The 23753-nt window shown below is 35.3% G+C and overlaps 1 protein-coding gene across 1 annotated transcript; it reads left to right on the top strand.

The window, feature by feature from the left end:
- The first annotated feature begins 3031 nt into the window (after window positions 1-3031).
- On the top strand, window positions 3032-22607 carry LOC143234706 (uncharacterized). Its single transcript, XM_076472265.1, has 2 exons — window positions 3032-3579; window positions 22489-22607. Exons 1-2 carry the CDS (start codon window positions 3082-3084, stop codon window positions 22546-22548), a joined length of 558 nt encoding a protein of 185 aa, XP_076328380.1. The 5' UTR covers window positions 3032-3081; the 3' UTR covers window positions 22549-22607.
- The last annotated feature ends 1146 nt before the right edge of the window (window positions 22608-23753 follow it).

Below are 23753 nucleotides of genomic sequence, written 5' to 3' on the forward strand. Positions count from 1 at the left end.
AAACGTTTTTAATCGAATCAAAGAAGACAGACTAAAAGAATCTATGAACCACTGATATATAGCAAGAAATATATATATATATATATATAGACCTTTTCGTGATCCATTCAAATAAATGCCCACAAGTTAGGCTTAGCTACAAAAAAGTTAAATTTCAATAATCGCCACTTATGTAATTTTAATATGGTAACCGAAACATTTTAACATGGTAACTCAGTAATCATTAAACAGTCCATTAAGTTTTATTGTCACTTTACTCTGTAATCAATAAACAGCCCATTACGTTTCATTGTCACTTTACTCTGTAATAATTAAACAGTCCATTAAGTTTTATTGTCACTTTGCTCTGTAATCATTAAACAGTCCATTAAGTTTTATTGTCACTTTAGTCTGTAATCATTAAACAGTCCATTAAGTTTTATTGTCACTTTACTCTGTGATTATCAAACAGTCCATTAAGTTTTATTGTCACTTTACTTTGTGATCATTAAACAGCCCATTACGTTTTATTGTCACTTTACTCTATAATAATTAAACAGTCCATTAAGCTTTATTGTCACTTTACTCTGTGATCATTAAACAGTCCATTAAGTTTTATTGTCACTTTAGTTTGTGATCATTAAACAGTCCATTAAGTTTTATTGTCACTTTACTCTGTGATTATCAAACAGTCCATTAAGTTTTATTGTCACTTTTCTTTGTAATAATTAAACAGTCTATTAAGTGTTATTGTCACTTTACTCTGTAATAATTAAACAGTCCATTAAGTGTTATTGTCACTTTACTCTGTAATAATTAAACAGTCCATTAAGTTTTATTGTCACTTTACTCTGTAATCAATAAACAGCCCATTAAGTTTTATTGTCACCTTACTGTGTAATGATTGAAAAGTCCATTAAGTTTCATCATTACATTACTCTGTAATCTTTAAGCAATCCATTTAGTTTTATTACCACCTTTCTCTGGAAGTTCATAAGCATACCGCTATGTGTGCAAACTTAAGTTAGAGATAGAATATATCACTTTCATAACTAATATTTATATAGTATAGAAATGAAAAGCCAAGAATCGTGAGAAAATGAGTAAAACATTTTTAATGTGAGAAAGATATTTAACATCTTTATCATGAACATTTTGAAAAGCAGGTTGATCAAATTTTAAACAATTACTTAAGTATCAGTATGAATATAAAAGAAACCTAAATACGATAGAAGAACTATTGAATATCAAGTGAACTATTGAATATCAAGTGAACTATTAAATATCAAGTGAACTATTAAATATCAAGTGAACTATTGAATATCAAGTGAAATATTAAATATCAAGTGAACTATTGAATATCAAGTGAACTATTGAATATCAAGTGAATTATTGAATATCAAGTGAACTATTAAATATCAAGTGAACTATTGAATATCAAGTGAACTATTGAATATCAAGTGAACTATTGAATATCAAGTGAACTATTGAATATCAAGTGAACTATTGAATATCAAGTGAAATATTAAATATCCAGTGAACTATTGAATATCAAGTGAACTATTGAATATCAAGTGAACTATTGAATATCAAGTGAACTATTAAATATCAAGTGAAGTATTAAATATCAAGTGAACTATTGAATATCAAGTGAAGTATTAAATATCAAGTGAACTATTAAATATCAAGTGAACTATTGAATATCAAGTGAAATATTAAATATCAAGTGAAATATTAAATATCAAGTGAACTATTGAATATCCAGTGAACTATTAAATATCAAGTGAACTATTGAATATCAAGTGAACTATTAAATATCAAGTGAACTATTGAATATCAAGTGAAATATTGAATATCAAGTGAAATATTGAATATCATTGTATTTTTAGGTTTAGAAAAGGCATTTGTTAACATTGTGATTATATAAGATGGGCATTGTTAGAATATGAAGGATTAATATATATTAAATATAAATAAATAATTGTTCTGATGGGAATATAAAAAATATACATAAATATAACTCGTAAAATAACTGTTTTTGGTGTTATGGTATTAACATTTAGCTATACTAATGTTGAAGAAATATAAACGATTTTCAAACAGTAGAAAATTGGGTTTTGGAGAACAAATTGAATATTAATATAACTAATACAAAAATATATAATTTTGGTTTAAATATATAAAAGAATATAATTGAAAATAATTTTAACTTATATTAATAACAATGAGTTTATAACCAGTAATCTAAAAAAATTCGCAAATATAAATAGAGTGGTTTTGTGAAATACTTAGGCTTACAGATTAGAAGTTAAAATCCAAGGTTCCATTCCACGTGATAAGTTGTGTACCTTAGATATTGATAACTTTAACTGAAAAAAACGTGTTGAGAATTTGGCAAAACACTTAAGGTTTGTGTTCATTAAAACCTTTTATTCGAATAACTTGTCAGTCATCTAGATGTTAAATATTCTTTAGTTGTATAAAATATTGATATGAGATGGAGTGTGGCTCGAGCATACCGAAACCAATTGTTTCACTAGAGAACAATGTTGAAACAAATATAAAATAATAAAAATAAAACGGTTCATAAAAAGACATTTTACAAAAAGTCTTTCCCGTGAGAAATTAATTAATATGTGGAATATCATTGTCTTTAAAGAGCAAAAGATGTCTTACGAACAATAAATATGTTTATCTTAATAGAATACATTGGTGAAAATTTTAAAAATTCCAATATTTAAAAAGAAGGCACATAAACATTTATTTTATTTAGCAACAAACATGTGTCATACTTTAGAGATCAAATTACTATAACTGCATTTATTGTATTTTAATACTAAAAGATTATTTTTGGTTAACTAGAACAAACTATGATATTTTTTAAGATGATAAAATGAACTATTGTTATTTGTAAATAAAACAAATAATTTATGTTAACCTGGATGGGCTAAAACCTTTAAGGTTGACTATAATTTGTATTTATAATTTAATTGTCTTATATTATAATGATAACAGAATATTGCAGTGATTACTGTTAACTTGTATTTCTAGGGTATTCCGTCCATTGTCTTACCCACAATAATCACAGAAGATTTTGATGAAATGACATCTTCCGATGACACGTATCTTAAATCTAAAACTGTGGTTGCTCAGGATCGAATTCGGTCACTCTCTGGTGGAACTTCAAAGATGTCCACACATCGTGAGGGCCTGATCCCCAGTCGTTCAAGACGGCCCTCTGGGGACGATGTACTTTCGGGAGTTAGTCCTTCAAGGAAGTTAGCCATATTTGAAGCCTTTCGGCCTCGTTCAAAATCTGACAGTAAATGGCAAACACCCGCCATTTTAACAACAATAAAAAACTCTATGCAGAATACATTTTCCTCTTCACCAGGAGGCGGTAATTCACCGACACAAGCTCTTTCCCAGTTACAGGTGTCTCTCGGGTCTTCTATTGCTTCAAACTCTTCAGACCCATTTTCACGAGGAGAATACCGTAAACAAGCGTCGGGGTCCGAGAGTAAAAGTGGACCCGTTTCGAAGGTTATTGAAAGGTTTCGTAACCGGTCTAATTCAATCGCCACTGACGTCTTTTCCAAGGTAAGTAAAAATTACAGTTAAAATACGTTATTGTCTTATCAAAGGAACGGGTAGAGTAAGAGGTCTAGGCTCAGCTGGAACAGTTGACTCTTTATTTATGAACATTCCCCTGGTGTTATAATTCTGCCAATAATCCTGTTTCGTGATTCCACCTTTTCTACCTAATATACTAACCAGTTGTCTATTTTGATCAGACCTGACGAAAAATGGAAGTTAACACGTTGAACTTATTTCATCAATAAAGGCCCGGCATGGCCAGGTGGTTAACTGTATAAATATGTAAAACATGTTCTGATGTTAATAGTTTCATCAATAAAGGCCCGGCCTGGCCAGGTGGTTAACTGTATAAATATGTAAAACATGTTCTGATGTTAATTGTTTCATCAATAAAGGGCCGGCATGGCCAGGTGGTTAAGGCACTCGACTCGTAATCTGAGGGTCGCAGGTTCTGATCCCCGTCGCACCGTGGGGGAGTTATAATTTTATGGTCAATTCCACTATTCGTTGGTAAAAGAGTAGCCCAAGAATTGCCTCTCCTGTACTCTTACATTGCTAGATTATGGACGGCTAGCGCAGATAGCCCTCGAGAAGCTTTGCGTGAAATTCAAAAAGCAAGCAAACAAACAATAACCTTAGGTCAAACTTAGGTTTTGCATCAGAATTTGCATCACGATGTAGCGGTCTGGAAAAGTGCCCCCACTCCTTCAATAACAGCAACAAACCTCCAACCAGTCATGAATAATATAGAGGAATACTACCAGAAATATAGAATTAAAATAAATATTCCGAAAACCCAAGTTATATTATTCAGTAGATTAAATAAACTGAAAAAAAGATCCATCAAAGTTATACATGAACGGATCACTTTTACTGACTGCTACTTCTGTTAAATGTTCAGGATTGTTTTATGATACCAAATTAACGTGGATACAGCATACTAACAATATCCTGATTAGAATATGGAAAAGAGCAAATTATGCAATACGCCTATCGGGTAAAAATCAAGGTACATCACCTGATAATATAATAAAAATCTACAAAACATACATTAGACCTATAATAGAATACGGATGTCCTGCCTGGATAAACATAACACAAAAACAATTATACGAGGGCTGTTCAAAAAATACGCGGACTGTTTGAATTGCGCGGGTCCAGTTGGTTCCAGGGAATCCGCTTGGTGTCGCTAGGTTCGCACAGATCAGCTGATTACGACGCCATTTCCCGATTGCAGATATCTTCATTTGTGTATTAGCTACGCGGTTTTAAGTGAAGTGCGATTTTTTCGTTTGGCGGATTTCAGAATGAATGACCTGAACGAGCAACGACTTGCTGTGAAATTTGTGTTAAACTTGGAAAATCTGCGACTGAAACTTTTGCTATGCTTAACACGGCTTACGGTGATGTTGCTATGAAGCGTACGGCATGTTTCAAGTGGCATGAACGTTTTAAGGATGGTCGACAGTCCATTGAAGATGATGAGCGTCCTGGACGTCCTTCCACGTCAACTGACGACCCACACGTCGACAAAATCAACACCCTGGTGCGGGCAAATCGACGTCTGACTGTCAGGGAGCTTCCTGAAAAGTGTGGGATATCAGTTGGATCTTGTTACGAGATTTTGACCGAAACATTGAAGATGCACCGCGTTGCTGCGAAGTTTGTGCCTCAGAACTTGTGAGTTTTTGGACAAACACTCGATCACTGTTCTTCCCCACCCCCCTACTCACCTGACCTTGCTCCTTGCGATTTTTTCTTGTTCCCCAAACTCAAAAGACCCTTGAAAGGAAGAAGATTTGAGACGATTCCCGAGATTAAGGCAACTGCGACGAAGGAGCTGGAGGACATTACAAAAGAAGCGTACCAGGACTGTTTCAACAAGTGGAAACACCGTTGGGATAAGTGTGTGCGTTGGGGAGGAGAGTACCTTGAAGGGGTCCCAGACCTGTAACTTCTAAATAAAGTACATTTTGTTTTATGACGTCAGTCCGCGTATTGTTTGAACAGACCTCGTACAAACTACAAAAAATACAAAATTCAATCTTAACTTCAGCTTGTACCACGTAGTACTACACCCACATTCATGTACAAGTATGTAAACACAGAAACAATATCTGTTAGACTCTTGTATAATGCACTGAATTATTTTAATAGAAACAGACATAAAAATGATTTATTGTGTGATCTACATACATGATGAGCATAGTCCTAAGTACCTCTCTTCTATAAATATATATTTAAGAAATATAAATCAAGCTGGCCACCACGCACTGGACGTTTAGAACTGGTATAACAATCATAGCTTTTTATATATATATTTTTCGTTAAATATATATAAATATATCTAAAAATAAAATAAAAATTAATAATAACGAAGAAATATAAAAGAGGAAAATAAAAACCGGCAACTCATGAAAATAAATGGACATTGTCCTGAAAAGGTCCGAGAACTGTGGGTTACACTGGCCCTACAGCACTACAACAACATAATAGTAGCCGACATGAAAGTTAAGGATGGTGGAAGAGGTCTTGTGCACCTGACCCTCCTAGGTATCTAAAATCCAACATACCCAAATACCCACAAAGAAGAAGCGAACCTCGGGTGCCCTAGAGCAGTAATTATGAGAGAGGATCGGACCCACACCGGGATGTCTTAAGATGATCGTGTAAGGTATCAGTAATCAGTGAATGTTGATTCGAGTCATTTAGATAGCTTACTGATACGATTAATATATAGAATTTTTAAACAGAAGATAAAAAAAACATTCGTTGTGCTACCAAAAAGCTCAATTGCTTCCAGAAGTCAGAAGTGTACAGAAACTGTTTCTGATGTTCATTAGGTATTATATTGATGTTACATCCCTCTCACGACAGCTGCGACTTGTATTTATCAGAAATTTCTGAAGAATACAGTAATTTACATACGTATATGCTTTTAGAATGGAGATTTTACATATGTATATACTGCAAGATCGATGTATAATAACATGTGATGCGTATTCTGTAAGGTTAGTGGATATTGTGTACATCAACTGCAAAAGTTAGTGTGGTGTAACTAAAACTAAACTAACGTGGCAGGGGTTCAGTTTAGAGAGAGAGAAATCAGAAGAGTTCTCTCTCCAACTGGGGTGTTCAGGAACTTTGTAGTTCCTCTTCGTCCCCTTTCGTGGATTGTTATTAAGATTAAGTGGTGTTTTTTTTTAATTATTATTTTAATAAATTAATTATCGTTATTATTCTTGACTTTTTGGGTGGAGGCAAAGGCAGCAGAGGAAAGAAAGGCCGGGACCTGTCCCGAAAAGAAAAAAGTTGGGCAGATGTGAACGTGAATGTAATTCATTCAAATTCAGATCAAATCAAACGGCCCGGTTCTGGGTCTGGCAAAAAGGTTGCCTAGGCTGGGATCTAGAAATCCAATGCCTGAAGAATTTGATGTGGGGGGAAACGGGAGTGCCCCGAGAAAACCCACTTTCACACGACAGGCGCCGAAAGTTTTGCCTGTCGTGTGCCCTGTACCTGAAAAATAGGAATTCATGTTAATAACATAGATTATATTTATTTAGATTCTTTGTTGAGTGGATTTTGATTCTTGAAATATGTTGTAAGGTGATATGTATTTCGTTGGTGCACTTGATAATTTGTGTAGTGATGCCGTTAATTTGTTTCTATTTTCTGCTTTTAGATAATATTTGAGAGAAAGTTCTGTTATTCTGTCTCTTATAGTTGGTAAATTACTAATTTGGTGAAGATAATTTGTTGGCGTAAAAGATGGTAAACTGAATGCGGATTTTAATATTTTGTTTTGTTGCACTTGGATTTTTTGGAGTGTGTTGTTTGACATATTGTATGTTACTTGACATCCGTACTCTATTAGTGGACGGATGTAAGCCTTGTATATAAAAGTGTGGTGTTGCAGTGATGATCGTTTATATACACAAAACAATTCCTGACATCTAGTGTTTGGAAAGTGAATTAACAACGTAATTATTAAAAACTGATTGAATACACGTCATTATAAGAGGCTTTCCTGTATTGCTGACGAGCCTTCAGTGGGCGATACTACAGTTCTCAGCAGAAGACTCAGCGAATCACAGGAAACATTCGACCTTACGTCACAGATTCGTTTTTCAACTTCTTGTGCAGGATTCCAGAATATCCAGATAAAAACGTTTAAGTTTGTTTTACGTAGTGTTTGATATTTTTATACCAGCACAAACCTTATTTACCACCATGATTACTGTTTAAACATATAATTTAACTGTTTTTATTCATAAATATTTGAAAACTCCGTCTAACCAGAATCGTACATCACACGAACCAAATACAGGATGAAAAATAAGACAACATACACACTCACGTCGTACTGAGTTACTGACAGGAGACGCACTCACGTCGTACTGAGTTACTGACAGGAGACGCACTCACGTCGTACTGATTTACTGTCAGTAGACACACTCACGTCGTACTGAAAACCTGAGGAAGTGGCTGTTGTTAGATAAGGTTTAACAAACATCTTTCACATCAGGATGTTCGGTAGAGAACAGAATCTTAGTTAAAAAGGTATCGTAAACTCAAAGATGTTGCAAGTACTGATTAAGAATAAACAACTGTCTTAAAACAAAGTTTCAATACTACCTGTCGGAGGATCATATTCTAGTTATCTGTATATAATGCTTTATAATGTCTTGAATTACTGGATATTATTTAATTTATTCTTTATGTGTAATGGTCGAAAACCAAATTTAAACAACGGGTTCATGATGTGAGGTCACGAGATATATAACATACTGTGGTTAGAAAACCAGGTAACATTCATAACCAAGGTATGTTTTATACAAAGGTAACGTTCATATCCAAGGTATGTTGTAGATAAAAGTAACTCATAACCAAGGTATGTTGTAGATAAAGGTAACTCATATCGAAAATATGTTGTAGATAAAGGTAACTCATAACCAAGATATGTTGTAGATAAAGGTAACTCATAACCAAGGTATGTTGTAGATAAAGGTAACTCATAACCAAGATATGTTGTAGATAAAGGTAACTCATAACCAAGGCATGTTGTAGATAAAGGTAACTCATAACCAAGGTATGTTGGAGATAAAGGTAACGTTCATAACCAAGGTATGTTGTAGATAAAGATAACGTTCATAACCAAGGTATGTTGTAGATAAAAGTAACTCATAACCAAGGTATGTTGTAGATAAAGGTAACTCATATCGAAAATATGTTGTAGATAAAGGTAACTCATAACCAAGATATGTTGTAGATAAAGGTAACTCATAACCAAGGTATGTTGTAGATAAAGGTAACTCATAACCAAGATATGTTGTAGATAAAGGTAACTCATAACCAAGGCATGTTGTAGATAAAGGTAACTCATAACCAAGGTATGATGTAGATAAAGGTAACGTTCATAACCAAGGTATGTTGTAGATAAAGGTAACGTTCATAACCAAGGTATGTTGTAGATAAAGGTAACTCATAACCAAGGTATGATGTAGATAAAGGTAACTTTTATAATGTGAGTTCTTATGTTAAGAATACAATGGGTCTAACATTATGTCATGTGTGGAAAATGTCGTTTGTCAAAAATGCAGTAGGCCCAATATATTAACATATGTTAAAAATATGTTTAAGGTATTGTAACAGTAAAAACACAGTAGGTCTAACATAATGTGTTATGTTAAAAAATACGATAGGTCAAATGTGTGTGTTAAAAATATACTAGGTCTAAGATATTGTCATATGTTAATAATACAATAGCTTATGTGTATTGTGTTGTACGTAAATTATAGTAGGCCTAACATAATGTATACATGTATAATTAATTGTATCATGTTTTGTCAACTTCTAAAACACGTTCACACCGTAAAAACAAGCCCGTACAATATCTGCCCCACCTTTAGTGGGATTTCTTTTGTAATTTCATGTGGTACTTAAATACACTGCCTTTCTATGTAAAGTAATACTTTATGTTAATCAGAAAAAAGTCTTCAAACCACAATTTTGTGTTCCATTTTCAAAATTTTGCAAGAAGCATTTGCCCCTCCCAATGATTTAACTATTCACCAAGAACACAGTTCAAATTCTCTTCATTGACTTAGAATTTATGGACTACAAAATGGTCTCGACGGGTTGTATATATTTCTATTATTTTTTTATTACTTTAATATTTCAAAATAAATCCTTTTTTTGGGAAATGAATTGAACTTATTATAAAGAGAACGGAAAATATCTACATCTGAAAATAAGTACATAACTGTATGTGATTTTTGTTTTCTTAAAAAGTTTTGGTTGAAGCGATCAATTGTTTGTTATTTATGATGAACCTTAAATAAATGTCTATTTCATTGTATTTATACATACAACCCTGACAAAATAATGAAAGAAGTTTGTAAAACATGTATGCCACACTCCAAGCCATTTGCATAGGAAACGGTACCAATTAGTAGAACTGCTTCCGGGACAAGTAGGAGAAAGCATAATATTTAATGTAGAACTTAAAGTGTCGAGGCGAGGCCTGGACGCCCGCAGTAATAGGTGCGCATGGGGCGTACGTTCCTGTACTGCCCTCAGTCAAATAAACCGTGACTATAATTTACCTTCTACTCCTCCGTAAGTGAAGAGTCGTTTACTGGTTTACTTTGTCATAGAATAATATATCATAAAGTTATAGTATTACCATTTTCCTCGACTAGTTGTTAATACACTAAAATTTGTGAATAATTATATATCAAGCGCTGCTTGGCTGTACCTTACAGTGCGTAGCGCCATCTGTCAACACGAGGGAGACCGTGTTTTTCTTGAGGCGTGCTAGATGTTTTATGTTGTAGAGTTGTGACTTATTTAGAAGTGTCAGTGGATAGAATGTGTCACATACTCGGCTTGGTAGTAATACATTTCTTTGTTAGATGTTTTAAAACATCATTTTTAACAATTCTGGAATTATATGATGAAATACAATAGATAAAAGTCCAGAAATAGTTGCGCACACTCGTGCTTTTTGAACTTTACGTTTTATCACTTGAACTACGTGATAAATTTACACTTATTTGTATTATAAAACAAAGGAAGATAGCTTGTGTTTAGCTCTATTGCCCGAGACTTGTTGAGAAGAAAATGTAAAATCTCCGAAAGTGTCTCTTCCCTACATGTGAAAATCTAGATGTTTTATAGAAACTTACGTGGTATTTGTTGTTGTCTTGGTGAAAGTCGGGTATTGGATTATACGGCTAAATCTCTTTAAAGCACTTCGTGGGTTTTTAGTTGCTTGTTCAATAAAAACAAACAACTGATACTTAGCCATCAAGACATCGTATAGAATGTCTTTTTTCAAAAGACGAAGTAAATCACTGGACCTGCAACGACTTCGGGATCACTTGATGTGGTTCCGTAAGGTGAGACATTTTTAAAAACATTTTGTCCTAGTTGTATAGATAAACGTGACCCCACCCCCGACTCCTAAGGGATGGGCTCAAATTTATGTACTGGGATTGGTTGAAACGTCGTACCTGTCTTAAAGATATCCATCAGCACTGTGAAGACTAGAATGTATTAGGTTAACAATAACCATTACAGTCTAATGGAGTTCCACCCATGTTAACGCCATATTAACTGTTTCCTGTAGTCATGCGGCCATATGTCTCGCTTGCTCAGCCAAACGTTTTATTTATATTGTACGTCGGTGCAAATTGTTTACTCGTTAAAATATTATTTTAATCATTTTCTTAGGATTGTGATCATTTATATAGGCTTTGTTCAAAATATATTAGATAAAACTTGAAACATATATCGTCAGAAATTGTCTCAGTGTTTTGTTTGAATTTCGTACAAAGCTACTCAAGTACCACTTGTGTTCGTCTCTGTGTCGCGAGTTAAAAGTAGATTAGAACTTTTAATGTTTGTTTAAATAACTATGAATGTCTTTAAGAGTCGTGCAGATTAACAACTAATTTATTTTCATTGTTTTAAGTTAAAGTAACATGACATTTACGTAGTGTTATGTAGGTTTGGACTTTTCATCGGAAAATGTCAATACCATGGTTTTTGTTTACAAACTGTTCTGACACATGTAAAACATTACCACTGTGGCTAATTTACACATTATATAAATATACAAAATAATTTGTACAAAAATGACTGAACGTACCTGAGAATGAGTCCAGACTTGGATGTCAGCCCTAACTAAGTAGATTGTGACTAGTTACACTTATCAACACTACATTAATGTACACTACAAGATGTATGAACTTTAAAGCATCAACAGATCACACCTGAATATCAATATTTAAAAATAAGAATTATCACACTAAACGTGTTTGAGAAACTTATAGGAACTTTTATCAGTTGGTTAAAACAGATTAGTGTGGTATTTCCGTGTAACTATGGCTTAGTTAATGTTGTAAGTTAAATCTTGGAAAGAACGAATTTATTATTCTACATTGTGGGCCAACTTTAATAAAACACCCGCCCCTTTTTTATGAGAAGGTTCAAAGTTCACTACATTGTGGGCCAACTTTAATGATCAAAATAAAATACCCGCTCCTTTCTTATGAGAGGGTTCAAAGTTCACTACATTGTGGGCCAACTTTAATGATCAAAATAAAATACCCGCTCCTTTCTTATGAGAAGGTTCAAAGTTCACTACATTGTGGGCCAACTTTAATGATCAAAATAAAATACCCGCTCCTTTCTTATGAGAGGGTTCAAAGTTCACTACATTGTGGGCCAACTTTAATGATCAAAATAAAATACCCGCTCCTTTCTTATGAGAAGGTTCAAAGTTCACTACATTGTGGGCCAACTTTAATGATCAAAATAAAATATACCCGCTCCTTTCTTATGAGAGGGTTCAAAGTTCACTACATTGTGGGCCAACTTTAATGATCAAAATAAAATACCCGCTCCTTTCTTATGAGAAGGTTTAAAGTTCACTACATTGTGGGCCAACTTTAATGATCAAAATAAAATACCCGCTCCTTTCTTATGAGAAGGTTCAAAGTTCACTATATTGTGGGCCAACTTTAATGATCAAAATAAAATACCCGCACCTTTCTTATGAGAAGGTTCAAAGTTCACTACATTGTGGGCCAACTTTAATGATCAAAATAAAATATACCCGCTCCTTTCTTATGAGAAGGTTCAAAGTTCACTACATTGTGGGCCAACTTTAATAAAACACCGGCTCCTTTCTTATGAGAGGGTTCAAAGTTCACATCTTCCTCTTCATGATTCGCAGAGGTTTCAATGTAAGACCAAACTCCTTTGTTATTCCCAGAGGACGTGTAACCAACAACATCACGAGCCATTAGCTCGTGACTTGGGTATGAATATAATATCGACAATGTAACCCTAAATCTGATTCGGTTTCAGTGACTCTGAAAACTCTACATCTAGACTCGTCATACCTGGACCGTTTTCAGGACAGCCTTTGTCCCCCACCCTTTACAGACATACTTCTATAGCTGCTTTAAAGGAGGAAGGTCTGTGTCTCCCTGTTTTAACCCTCACATGTTTGATCCTGTTAACAGAGGATATAAATAATTTCAAACGTGGGAATTTCAAGAGTCCAGGAACTAATATTCAAATTCAACTTGAAAATCTAACCCTAGACCCCAACATTCCTGGAAGGCTTTCCAGGTGCGTTTTACTCCATCTTGGTTTGGTAGCCATAGAGCTAACACTTCCTTTCGCAAACAAGCACACAGCCTCAATTAACGTGGGTTTGATCACATGCATGAATTACGTTTCACAAATTGTCTTTAAAAAGGACTAGTGCACGAGTTAGTTTAGGATGTTGGTGGATGACAGGTAGTCGATATTTGGTATAATAATTACGGAGGTTAGGTTTTCACCATTCTCCATGTTTGTCAGCAAGATATCTCGAAACCGATTTAAGGGATTTGGAAAGAAGTTCGCATACATTTGAAATATGACCCAACTTATAAGTACTTAGTTTTTGGAGGGTCAAGGTCACCGTAAGGTCGCGAAATAAAAAAGAAAATCCGCACCTAACGCGGAATCCCGTTTTCACGTTATTTTGCTCTATAACTCCGTCCATAATGACCGCAGTTTGATGAAACTTGGTGGACTTGTGTGGAATATTATTATCAGTTTGATGAAACTTGGTGGACTTGTGTGGAATATTATTCACAGTTTGATGAAACTTGGTAGACTTGTGTGGAATATTATTCACAGTTTGATGAAACTTGGTGGACTTGTGTGGAATATTATTCACAGTTTGATGAAACTTGGTGGACTTGTGTGGAATATTATTCACAGTTTGATGAAACTTGGTGGCCTTGTGTGGAATGTTATTCACAGTTTGATGAAACTTGGTGGACTTGTGTGGAATGTTATTCACAGTTTGATGAAACTTGGTGGACTTGTGTGGAATATTATTAACAGTTTGATGAAACTTGGTGGACTTGTGTGGAATATTATTCACAGTTTGATGAAACTTGGTGGACTTGTGTGGAATATTATTAACAGTTTGATGATACTTGGTGGACTTGTGTGGAATATTATTAACAGTTTGATGAAATTTGGTGGCCTTGTGTGGAATATTATTCACAGTTTGATGAAACTAGGTGGACTTGTGTGGAATATTATTCACATTTTGATGAAACTTGGTGGACTTGTGTGGAATATTATTCACAGTTTGATGAAACTAGGTGGACTTGTGTGGAATATTATTCACAGTTTGATGAAACTTGGTGGACTTGTGTGGAATATTATTCACAGTTTGATGAAACTTGGTGGACTTGTGTCGAATATTATTCACATTTTGATGAAACTTGGTGGACTTATGTGGAATATTATTCACAGTTTGATGAAACTTGGTGGACTTGTGTGGAATATTATTCACATTTTGATGAAACTTGGTGGACTTGTGTGGAATATTATTCACAGTTTGATGAAACTTGGTGGACTTGTGTGGAATATTATTCACAGTTTGATGAAACTTGGTGGACTTGTTTGGAATATCATTCACAGTTTGGTGAAACTTGGTTTACTTGTGTGGAATATTTTTCACAGTTTGATGAAACTTGGTGGACTTGTGTGGAATATTATTTACAGTTTGATGAAACTTGGTTTACTTGTGTGGAATATTATTCACAGTTTGATGAAACTTGGTGGACTTGTGTGGAATATTATTTACAGTTTGATGAAACTTGGTTTACTTGTGTGGAATATTATTCACAGTTTGATGAAACTTGGTGGACTTGTTTGGAATATCATTCACAGTTTGGTGAAACATGGTGGACTTGTGTGGAATATTATTCACAGTTTGATGAAACTTGGCGGACTTGTGTGGAATATTATTTACAGTTTGATGAAACTTGGTTTACTTGTGTGGAATATTTTTCACAGTTTGATGAAACTTGGTGGACTTGTGTGGAATATTATTTACAGTTTGATGAAACTTGGTTTACTTGTGTGGAATATTATTCACAGTTTGATGAAACTTGGTGGACTTGTTTGGAATATCATTCACAGTTTGGTGAAACTTGGTGGACTTGTGTGGAATATTATTCACAGTTTGATGAAACTTGGTTTACTTGTGTGGAATATTATTACTTCTTGTCATGCTAAAAGTGGTTTGTGTTCACCGTTAAGACGGACACCTTTTCGTATTTTTTGGAAAACCGAATATAATCCACGCCGCGTGGCGGAAGTTTGCGATCTGCGAATTCCCGCTAGTTTGTGATAAAGTATGTGTGTGTTATCTTTGTCTACTTCTTCTATTTGTTGTGACGACACTTTGTTATCCAACGTGCTATTTAGATAAAACTTTGTGGTGTTGTCAGACTATTTCATACACACGTAATAACAGTATTTCACAACGTTTACTGGAAACCTCGTCCTGTCACTACAGCGGGGTTAAAACATTGGTGACTGGTTCTCTTGCAGAGAATGTGTTGATTCTTAAAACATGTCTGTGTATGTCAAACTTTTAATTTCAGAGAAAGTTATACGACGTTAATTGAAGAACTTTTCTGTTTCTTAGACATCCGATTTTTATAAAGGTATAAAGCCCCTCCCTCGCTGTGGCAGCAGGAAGTTTACGGATTTGCAACGCTAAAGTCAGGGGTTCGATTTCCCTTGGTGGACACAGCAGATAACTCAACGTGGCTTTGCTATAAGAAAAACACAAACGCGTAAAATATATATATAATCTCCCATTTGTTTAGGGATAACCAGATGCTCTTGAAAAACTTAAGTTTGCCTTAATTTTGTTCTAAGCTAAATCTTCGTAGTTTTAAATCTATATGTTGGATAGAGGGCGCATTGTTCTTGAATATCTGTTTAGTTCACGATGACATCAAATATCTTGTAATTTTCACTGATATATGCGCATTGCACATCAGTACAAGTGAGAGTAATCAGTGAAGTTTTGGATAAGAATTTAGTTAAATGTCTGTTTTATTGTTGTTTTGTGCATAAACATTTTAGTCTTTCTCTTCTGTTTAAATTGTTTTATTAATATTTCCACTTTATATATTAGTATTCTTGTTATGTCCAGTAATTGCTTGTAGATTACGGTAAATAAATTCTTTAAATGTTTTTATTCATACTAGATGTTCTAACGAAACTCACTTGACTGGGAAGAAACGTTTAATGTATTTATTTGTTCTAAAGTTTTTAGGACGTTTTTGGTCGATTATGAACCTGTAACGAAATTCACTTGCTTGGAGGTTAAAGATAAACGACACTTTGTTCTGAGGTGATTTTTAGCTAATTGGCAAATATGTCCTTTGTTGTTAAACTTACACAAAATACAATTTCTCGGACAGTGGTTATTGTGTCGAACTATAGTGTTGTTGAATACTTCTACGCTGTTTCAGCTGTTGGCGCATTATAAAAGTGACAGTCGGTGTCGTTATTTGGTTTATATATAAAAAAAATATTGTTGCAATAGGTGGTTCTAGTTATCTGACTGTTGTGCTCAGTAGTTCAAAATGATCACCAACCATCACAGAAACCAGGGGGATCTCTGACCCAGGTCATTTAGCCCACTTGCGCGTAAGACATTGTCCAGATAGGAAATTCGGACATTTTGATGACTTAACAACTATGATTTAAAACAAAATCTTCAAACTGTCACATGCCATTAGCAAACATGTCCACCTTCCGGTAGAAAAGATAACTATATATCACTACTTAAATTCGTATCATTTGTTCAAGTAAACAACCGTCGGATGTACTAAGTGGTTGTCTTCCGACTGCCTGATTTCATTTCAAAATCTAGGAACTTAGACGTTCGATCTTCAGATTAGATTACATGGTATGTCTCGAGATTAGATTCACTCCAGTTTGCAGTACTTATAAACGTCACTTTTTCCGCAACAAATATATTGCAAGATATCTAACAGGTTGTATTAATAGGGGATACACAGACAGAGAGAGAACAGCTCTCATGTCAATAGGATGAGGGCTTGTTTTTGATATAGATGAGAATTGACCAGTTTAGAACTGTACGTTACATAACTAACGCATATACTGTGTTTGTTTTGTTGTTTTTTTTGTCTTCCTGCGGGGGCTTTGGGTACAGTAATAGCAGACTGGTAAGCATCATTTTCAGTAGCCGACAAAAGTGTTTAAAAATATTCCTATATCTGAATACGACCGTTATTCAGAAGTGGACCAGATGACGTCAGATTGGGCTCTTTTTTTTGCAGATTAGAATTATATCTTCTGTTTTTAACTGTTCTCTGTTATTTTTCTGGCTTAGCATGGCTAGTTAGTTAGGGCTCTCGACTTGTAATTCTAGGGTCGCAGGCTCGAATTCCCGTCACATCAAACATGCTCGCCCTTTGAGCTGCGGGGGCGTTATAATATGACGGTCAATCCCAATATTCATTGGTAAAAGAGTAACCCAAGAACTGGCGGTGGGTGGTGATGACTAGCTGCGTTCCCTCTAGTCTCACACTACTAAATTAGGGACGGCTAACGCAGATAGCTCTCAAGTATCTTTGCACGAAATTCAAAATAAGCCAAACCGTTATCTTTAATATTAGTGTTGAAATTTAAACGGCTCTCATTATGCTTTTAATGTGTAACTTTCACTGTCCGAATTGACTTCTTAATTTGTTCAAAGTATTTTTGATGCAGACTGTCAGAATAAGTATAACATGTGAACACTAAACATAATATTTGATGATTCATTAATCTGTGATGGCTTTATTATAATGAAGTTTTTTATGTTCTATAGTAATTCCTGTACGCTTAATCAGAAAACGATACAAGTTTTTCTCTATGCACAGTTTTTTCACTAAACATCACATGTACTTTTACTTAAGTGAATAATTTGCATTGAGATATGGTCACATTTGGTTATATTTAAAATGTTTATAACCACATGTAGATTTCTGTAGACCTACCATGACATAAGAGTTTTATGGATCTAGAACTCACGTGAAACGCACCACTAGTATACAAACGATTAACAGTCCACATGACGTGTTATTTCTGGATAGTATTTGTTTGTGAGTGCATTTTAACATTATTTATTCGTTAAGAGCAGGCCCAGTATGGCCAAGCGTGTTAAGGCGTGCGTCTCGTAATCTGAGGGTCGCGGGTTCGCATCCCGGTCGCGCCAAACATGCTCGCCCTTTCAGCCGTGGGGGCGTTATAATGTGAAGGTCAATCCCACTATTCGTTGGTAAAAGAGTAGCCCAAGAGTTGGCGGTGGGTGGTGATGACTAGCTGCCTTCTCTCTAGTCTTACACTGCTAAATTAGGGACGGCTAGCACAGATAGCCCTCTAGTAGCTTTGTGCGAAATTCAAAAACAAACAAACAAAACAAATCGTTAAGAGCAACAAGTGGTAAATTTGTTGTAAAGACATTAAGGTGAAACTTTACAGAATGTGTCAAAAAAGTGTATTCCACGTATTTTAAAATAAAACTTGGGGAACAATGCACATCAGGGATTCCGCAAAAGGTTTGCACAGAAGAGTTTGGACAGTGGACTAAAGGTAAGAAAAAGTCTTTGCCTTTTGGAGTTCCAGTGGTTTCGTGTGAGCCAATAAAGCATGGAAATGATTTTTCATCATGACTGCAACACTGGAGATAAAAAGGGTAGTTTTGTTATCTGAATCTTCAATCTGCTATAACACCTGTTGTTGTTCACGGACTTGATGTACCTACTTCACTGTAGTCTCAATTTCATCTGATGTCAGTTGACATGATGATAGAATTGTTCTTTACCTGAAAGGTTTCATCAAGAAGTGGAGAGGAGGAACCAGGGAAAGTGGAACATCAGCATGATGGCAGGTTACTGCTAATGGAGAGGGGGTACCAGGGAAAGTAGAACATCAACATGATAGGTGGTAACTGCTAATTTAGAGGAGGTACCAAGGAAAGTAGAACATCAGCATGATGGCTGGTTACTGCTAATGGAGAGGAGGTACCAGGGAAAGTAGAACATCAACATGATGGTTGGTTACTGCTAATGGAGAGGAGGTACCAGGGAAAGTAGAACATCAGCATGATGGTTGGTTAGTGCTAATGGAGAGGAGGTACCAAGGAAAGTGAAACATCAACATGATGGCAGGTTACTGCTAATGGAGAGGGGGTACCAGGGAAAGTAGAACATCAACATGATAGGTGGTAACTGCTAATGGAGAGGAGGTACCAAGGAAAGTAGAACATCAGCATGATGGCTGGTTACTGCTAATGGAGAGGAGGTACCAGGGAAAGTAGAACATCAACATGATGGTTGGTTACTGCTAATGGAGAGGAGGTACCAGGGAAAGTGAAACATCAACATGATGGCAGGTTACTGCTAATGTAGAGGAGGTACCAGGGAAAGTGGAACATCAACATGATGGCAGGTTACTGCTAATAGAGAGGTGGTACCAGGGAAAGTGGAACATCAACATGATGGCAGGTTACTGCTAATGGAGAGGTGGTACCAGGGAAAGTGGAACATCAACATGATGGCAGGTTACTGCTAATGGAGAGGAGGTACCAGGGAAAGTGGAACATCAACATGATGGTTGGTCATTCAAACGTGATGCTCCAGACACAATACCTAAAGACCACAACATGTAGTTTGAGACTAAATAGATTTCACTATTAAAAGTAGAATGAATGAAGATACATCTTTGTGTGACGTCACCATTCTTCATTTTTATTCGGTTTGTTTGTATTTTTAACAAACATAATGACAAAATATTAATCGTGGGAAACGAAATAATAAGTTTTGTAAAAAAAAGAATATTGTTTTCAGAGTTGAATTTATGAAAAAATTAAAACGAAGTTTAAATTCTATGTAATCATTCTCTAGAATGTTTTAAATTTAAAGAATTCTTTTAGCCAAAAATCCAGTTAATGGTTTCACTTTCTTCTCGGTTCAACAAGTGTGTTCTTACACGTATAATAAACTTTGTTTATTTCATATTTCTAATTTTCATATTACGTGTATTATAATCGAATTTCGGGGTTTAAAATTTGGCTGTATTTAGTAGTGTCATCTCGTGGCCAAAAATGAAACTATAAGTGGTTAAACGAGATATAAATACAAAATTTTTTAATTCTTTCTCAGCCATTTTGAAAAATAAAGATGTTTATGAAACATAAATGTATTATAATTAATCGTGAGGTTTAAAATGTTGGTTATGAATCAGTAAGAACCTTAAAATATTTAAATGTTTATAAATTTAAATTAAACTGGTTTTTATGCCATCCAGAATATCGAAACATTGGGATGGAATTTACGTTGTAATAAATAACATGTTTCTTCACGTGAATAGCTATGTTAGTGGATATTCAATTGTATCAGAACGAACAAAATTACTCAGATTATTTTTTTTTTAAATCAATTCTTTGTCGCTGCCTCATGCTGATTTTGCCGCTAGGTGACTAAAACACGATACCAGGTGCAAGGAATGAATTTCTGCAGACATTTGTTCTTCACGGGTTTTAGAAGCGACACTCAACTACTATAGCGTTTATGTAATGTTTGGAAGGAACTGTTGAAGTATTTGGTGTTTAAAGAAGACTAGAAGCATTCCATGTTCCATGTGTTCTCAGCTAATATGACTTAATTAGAAGCATTCCATGTTCCATGTGTTCTCAGCTAATATGATTTAATTAGAAGCATTCCATGTTCCATGTGTTCTCAGCTAATATGACTTAATTAGAAGCATTCCATGTTCCATGTGTTCTCAGCTAATATGACTTAACTAGAAGCATTCCATGTTCCATGTGTTCTCAGCTAATATGACTTAATTAGAAGCATTCCATGTTCCATGTGTTCTCAGCTAATATGACTTAACTAGAAGCATTCCATGTTCCATGTGTTCTCAGCTAATATGATTTAATTAGAAGCATTCCATGTTCCATGTGTTCTCAGCTAATATGACTTAATTAGAAGCATTCCATGTTCCATGTGTTCTCAGCTAATATGACTTAACTAGAAGCATTCCATGTTCCATGTGTTCTCAGCTAATATGACTTAATTAGAAGCATTCCATGTTCCACGTGTTCTCAGCTAATATGACTTAACTAGAAGCATTCCATGTTCCATGTGTTCTCAGCTAATATGACTTAATTAGAAGCATTCCATGTTCCATGTGTTCTCAGCTAATATGACTTAACTAGAAGCATTCCATGTTCCATGTGTTCTCAGCTAATATGACTTAATTAGAAGCATTCCATGTTCCATGTGTTCTCAGCTAATATGACTTAACTAGAAGCATTCCATGTTCCATGTGTTCTCAGCTAATATGACTTAATTAGAAGCATTCCATGTTCCACGTGTTCTCAGCTAATATGACTTAACTAGAAGCATTCCATGTTCCATGTGTTCTCAGCTAATATGACTTAATTAGAAGCATTCCATGTTCCACGTGTTCTCAGCTAATATGACTTAACTAGAAGCATTCCATGTTCCATGTGTTCTCAGCTAATATGACTTAATTAGAAGCATTCCATGTTCCATGTGTTCTCAGCTAATATGACTTAACTAGAAGCATTCCATGTTCCATGTGTTCTCAGCTAATATGACTTAATTAGAAGCATTCCATGTTCCATGTGTTCTCAGCTAATATGACTTAACTAGAAGCATTCCATGTTCCATGTGTTCTCAGCTAATATGACTTAATTAGAAGCATTCCATGTTCCACGTGTTCTCAGCTAATATGACTTAACTAGAAGCATTCCATGTTCCATGTGTTCTCAGCTAATATGACTTAATTAGAAGCATTCCATGTTCCATGTGTTCTCAGCTAATATGACTTAACTAGAAGCATTCCATGTTCCATGTGTTCTCAGCTAATATGACTTAATTAGAAGCATTCCATGTTCCACGTGTTCTCAGCTAATATGACTTAACTAGAAGCATTCCATGTTCCATGTGTTCTCAGCTAATATGACTTAATTAGAAGCATTCCATGTTCCACGTGTTCTCAGCTAATATGACTTAATATTTCTTTCATATAAAATAATGCATTAACTCGTCCATGCTCTGTTCTAACTTTACATAAACGTCCAGTATTATCAAATAAATTATTTATTTATTAATCTTATGCTAACGTCGTTGCCTGGTAACTCAGAAAGTAGGTGACAAGTAAAAACGAGAGGGAATTCTCAACAGCTGCGTCCATAATTTGATGTCATATCAGTCAAGAGGTGCAGCTAAGAACTGAATATTTGTATTTGGAAAAATAAAAGATTAAAAACTCGTAGCCATTTTATGAGCCGCTAGACTGCGTCTGAAAACTCCGTTATTTCTAGTTGTTAGATAGAGCCATTTTATGAGCCGCTAGACTGCGTCTGGAAACTCCGTTATTTCGAGTTGTTAGATAGGTCTAGTTTAATTTTTTTGTTGAAACAACTTCAGTTTGTCTATATATCGATTAAATTACCCGAATAAGTAACTTTGAAATTTTATCTTTCAGAGATTCAGTAGTGCCGGTGGTGGAGCACCGTCAGGTAAGGCCTGTTTTGTGTGGACATAATTATCATCACAGGTATTCAGTAGTGCCGGTGGTGGAGCACCGTCAGGTAAGGCCTGTTTTGTGTGGACATAATTATCATCACAGGTATTCAGTGGCGCCGGTGGTGGAGCACCGTCAGGTAAGGCCTGTTTTGTGTGGACATAATTATCATCACAGGTATTCAGTAGCGCCGGTGGTGGAGCACCGTCAGGTAAGGCCTGTTTTGTGTGGACATAATTATCATCACAGGTATTCACTAGTGCCGGTGGTGGAGCACCGTCAGGTAAGGCCTGTTTTGTGTGGACATAATTATCATCACAGGTATTCACTAGTGCCGGTTGTGGAGCACCGTCAGGTAAGGCCTGTTTTGTGTGGACATAATTATCATCACAGGTATTCACTAGTGCCGGTGGTGGAGCACCGTCAGGTAAGGCCTGTTTTGTGTGGACATAATTATCATCACAGGTATTCAGTTGTGCCGGTGGTGGAGCACCGTCAGGTAAGGCCTGTTTTGTGTGGACATAATTATCATCACAGGTATTCACTAGTGCCGGTTGTGGAGCACCGTCAGGTAAGGCCTGTTTTGTGTGGACATAATTATCATCACAGGTATTCAGTAGTGCCGGTGGTGGAGCACCGTCAGGTAAGGCCTGTTTTGTGTGCACATAATTATCATCAAAGGTATTCGTGAAGTCTAAAGATAAAATTCTTATAATTGTTGGAGAAAAATGTTAAAACGGTGGTGTTGGAACTAGGGTTATTATCACCAGTAAAAAAAGAAAAAAATGTGATTTATTGAACGAGTTTCGAAGTCACTTCCCACTACTCATTGCTCGAGTTGGTGAAACTAGTGTTGACTGGTATAAGGCAGCTAGTCCGTAAGTATATGATCACTTAGTGAATTTGATTGTCAGTGTTGAACTTGAAACACTTTTACCCAGTCATTAATTGACCCATCTTGATGTAACTCGATCGTTCAAGACGAGCATTTATACATACTTTACGACAGTTATTCGTTAGTCTATAACCTCGTTGATTCTAGCGCTCCCAATAACATAATTCACACGAAAAAATTTATAGAAAAGTGTATTTCAAATAATCTTAACACTTACAGCTGGAGGCTATAAAAATATCGAGAAAGTACGTGATTTATTAACATTTTTAGGGCGATTCTTTCTACAGAGTTGTCAGTGGTTTGAATGGTTAAACTCCATGTGTTGTTGTCG

Source organism: Tachypleus tridentatus, chromosome 12, assembly GCF_004210375.1.
Source record: "Tachypleus tridentatus isolate NWPU-2018 chromosome 12, ASM421037v1, whole genome shotgun sequence".
In the NCBI taxonomy this organism is placed as follows: Eukaryota; Metazoa; Arthropoda; class Merostomata; order Xiphosura; family Limulidae; genus Tachypleus; species Tachypleus tridentatus.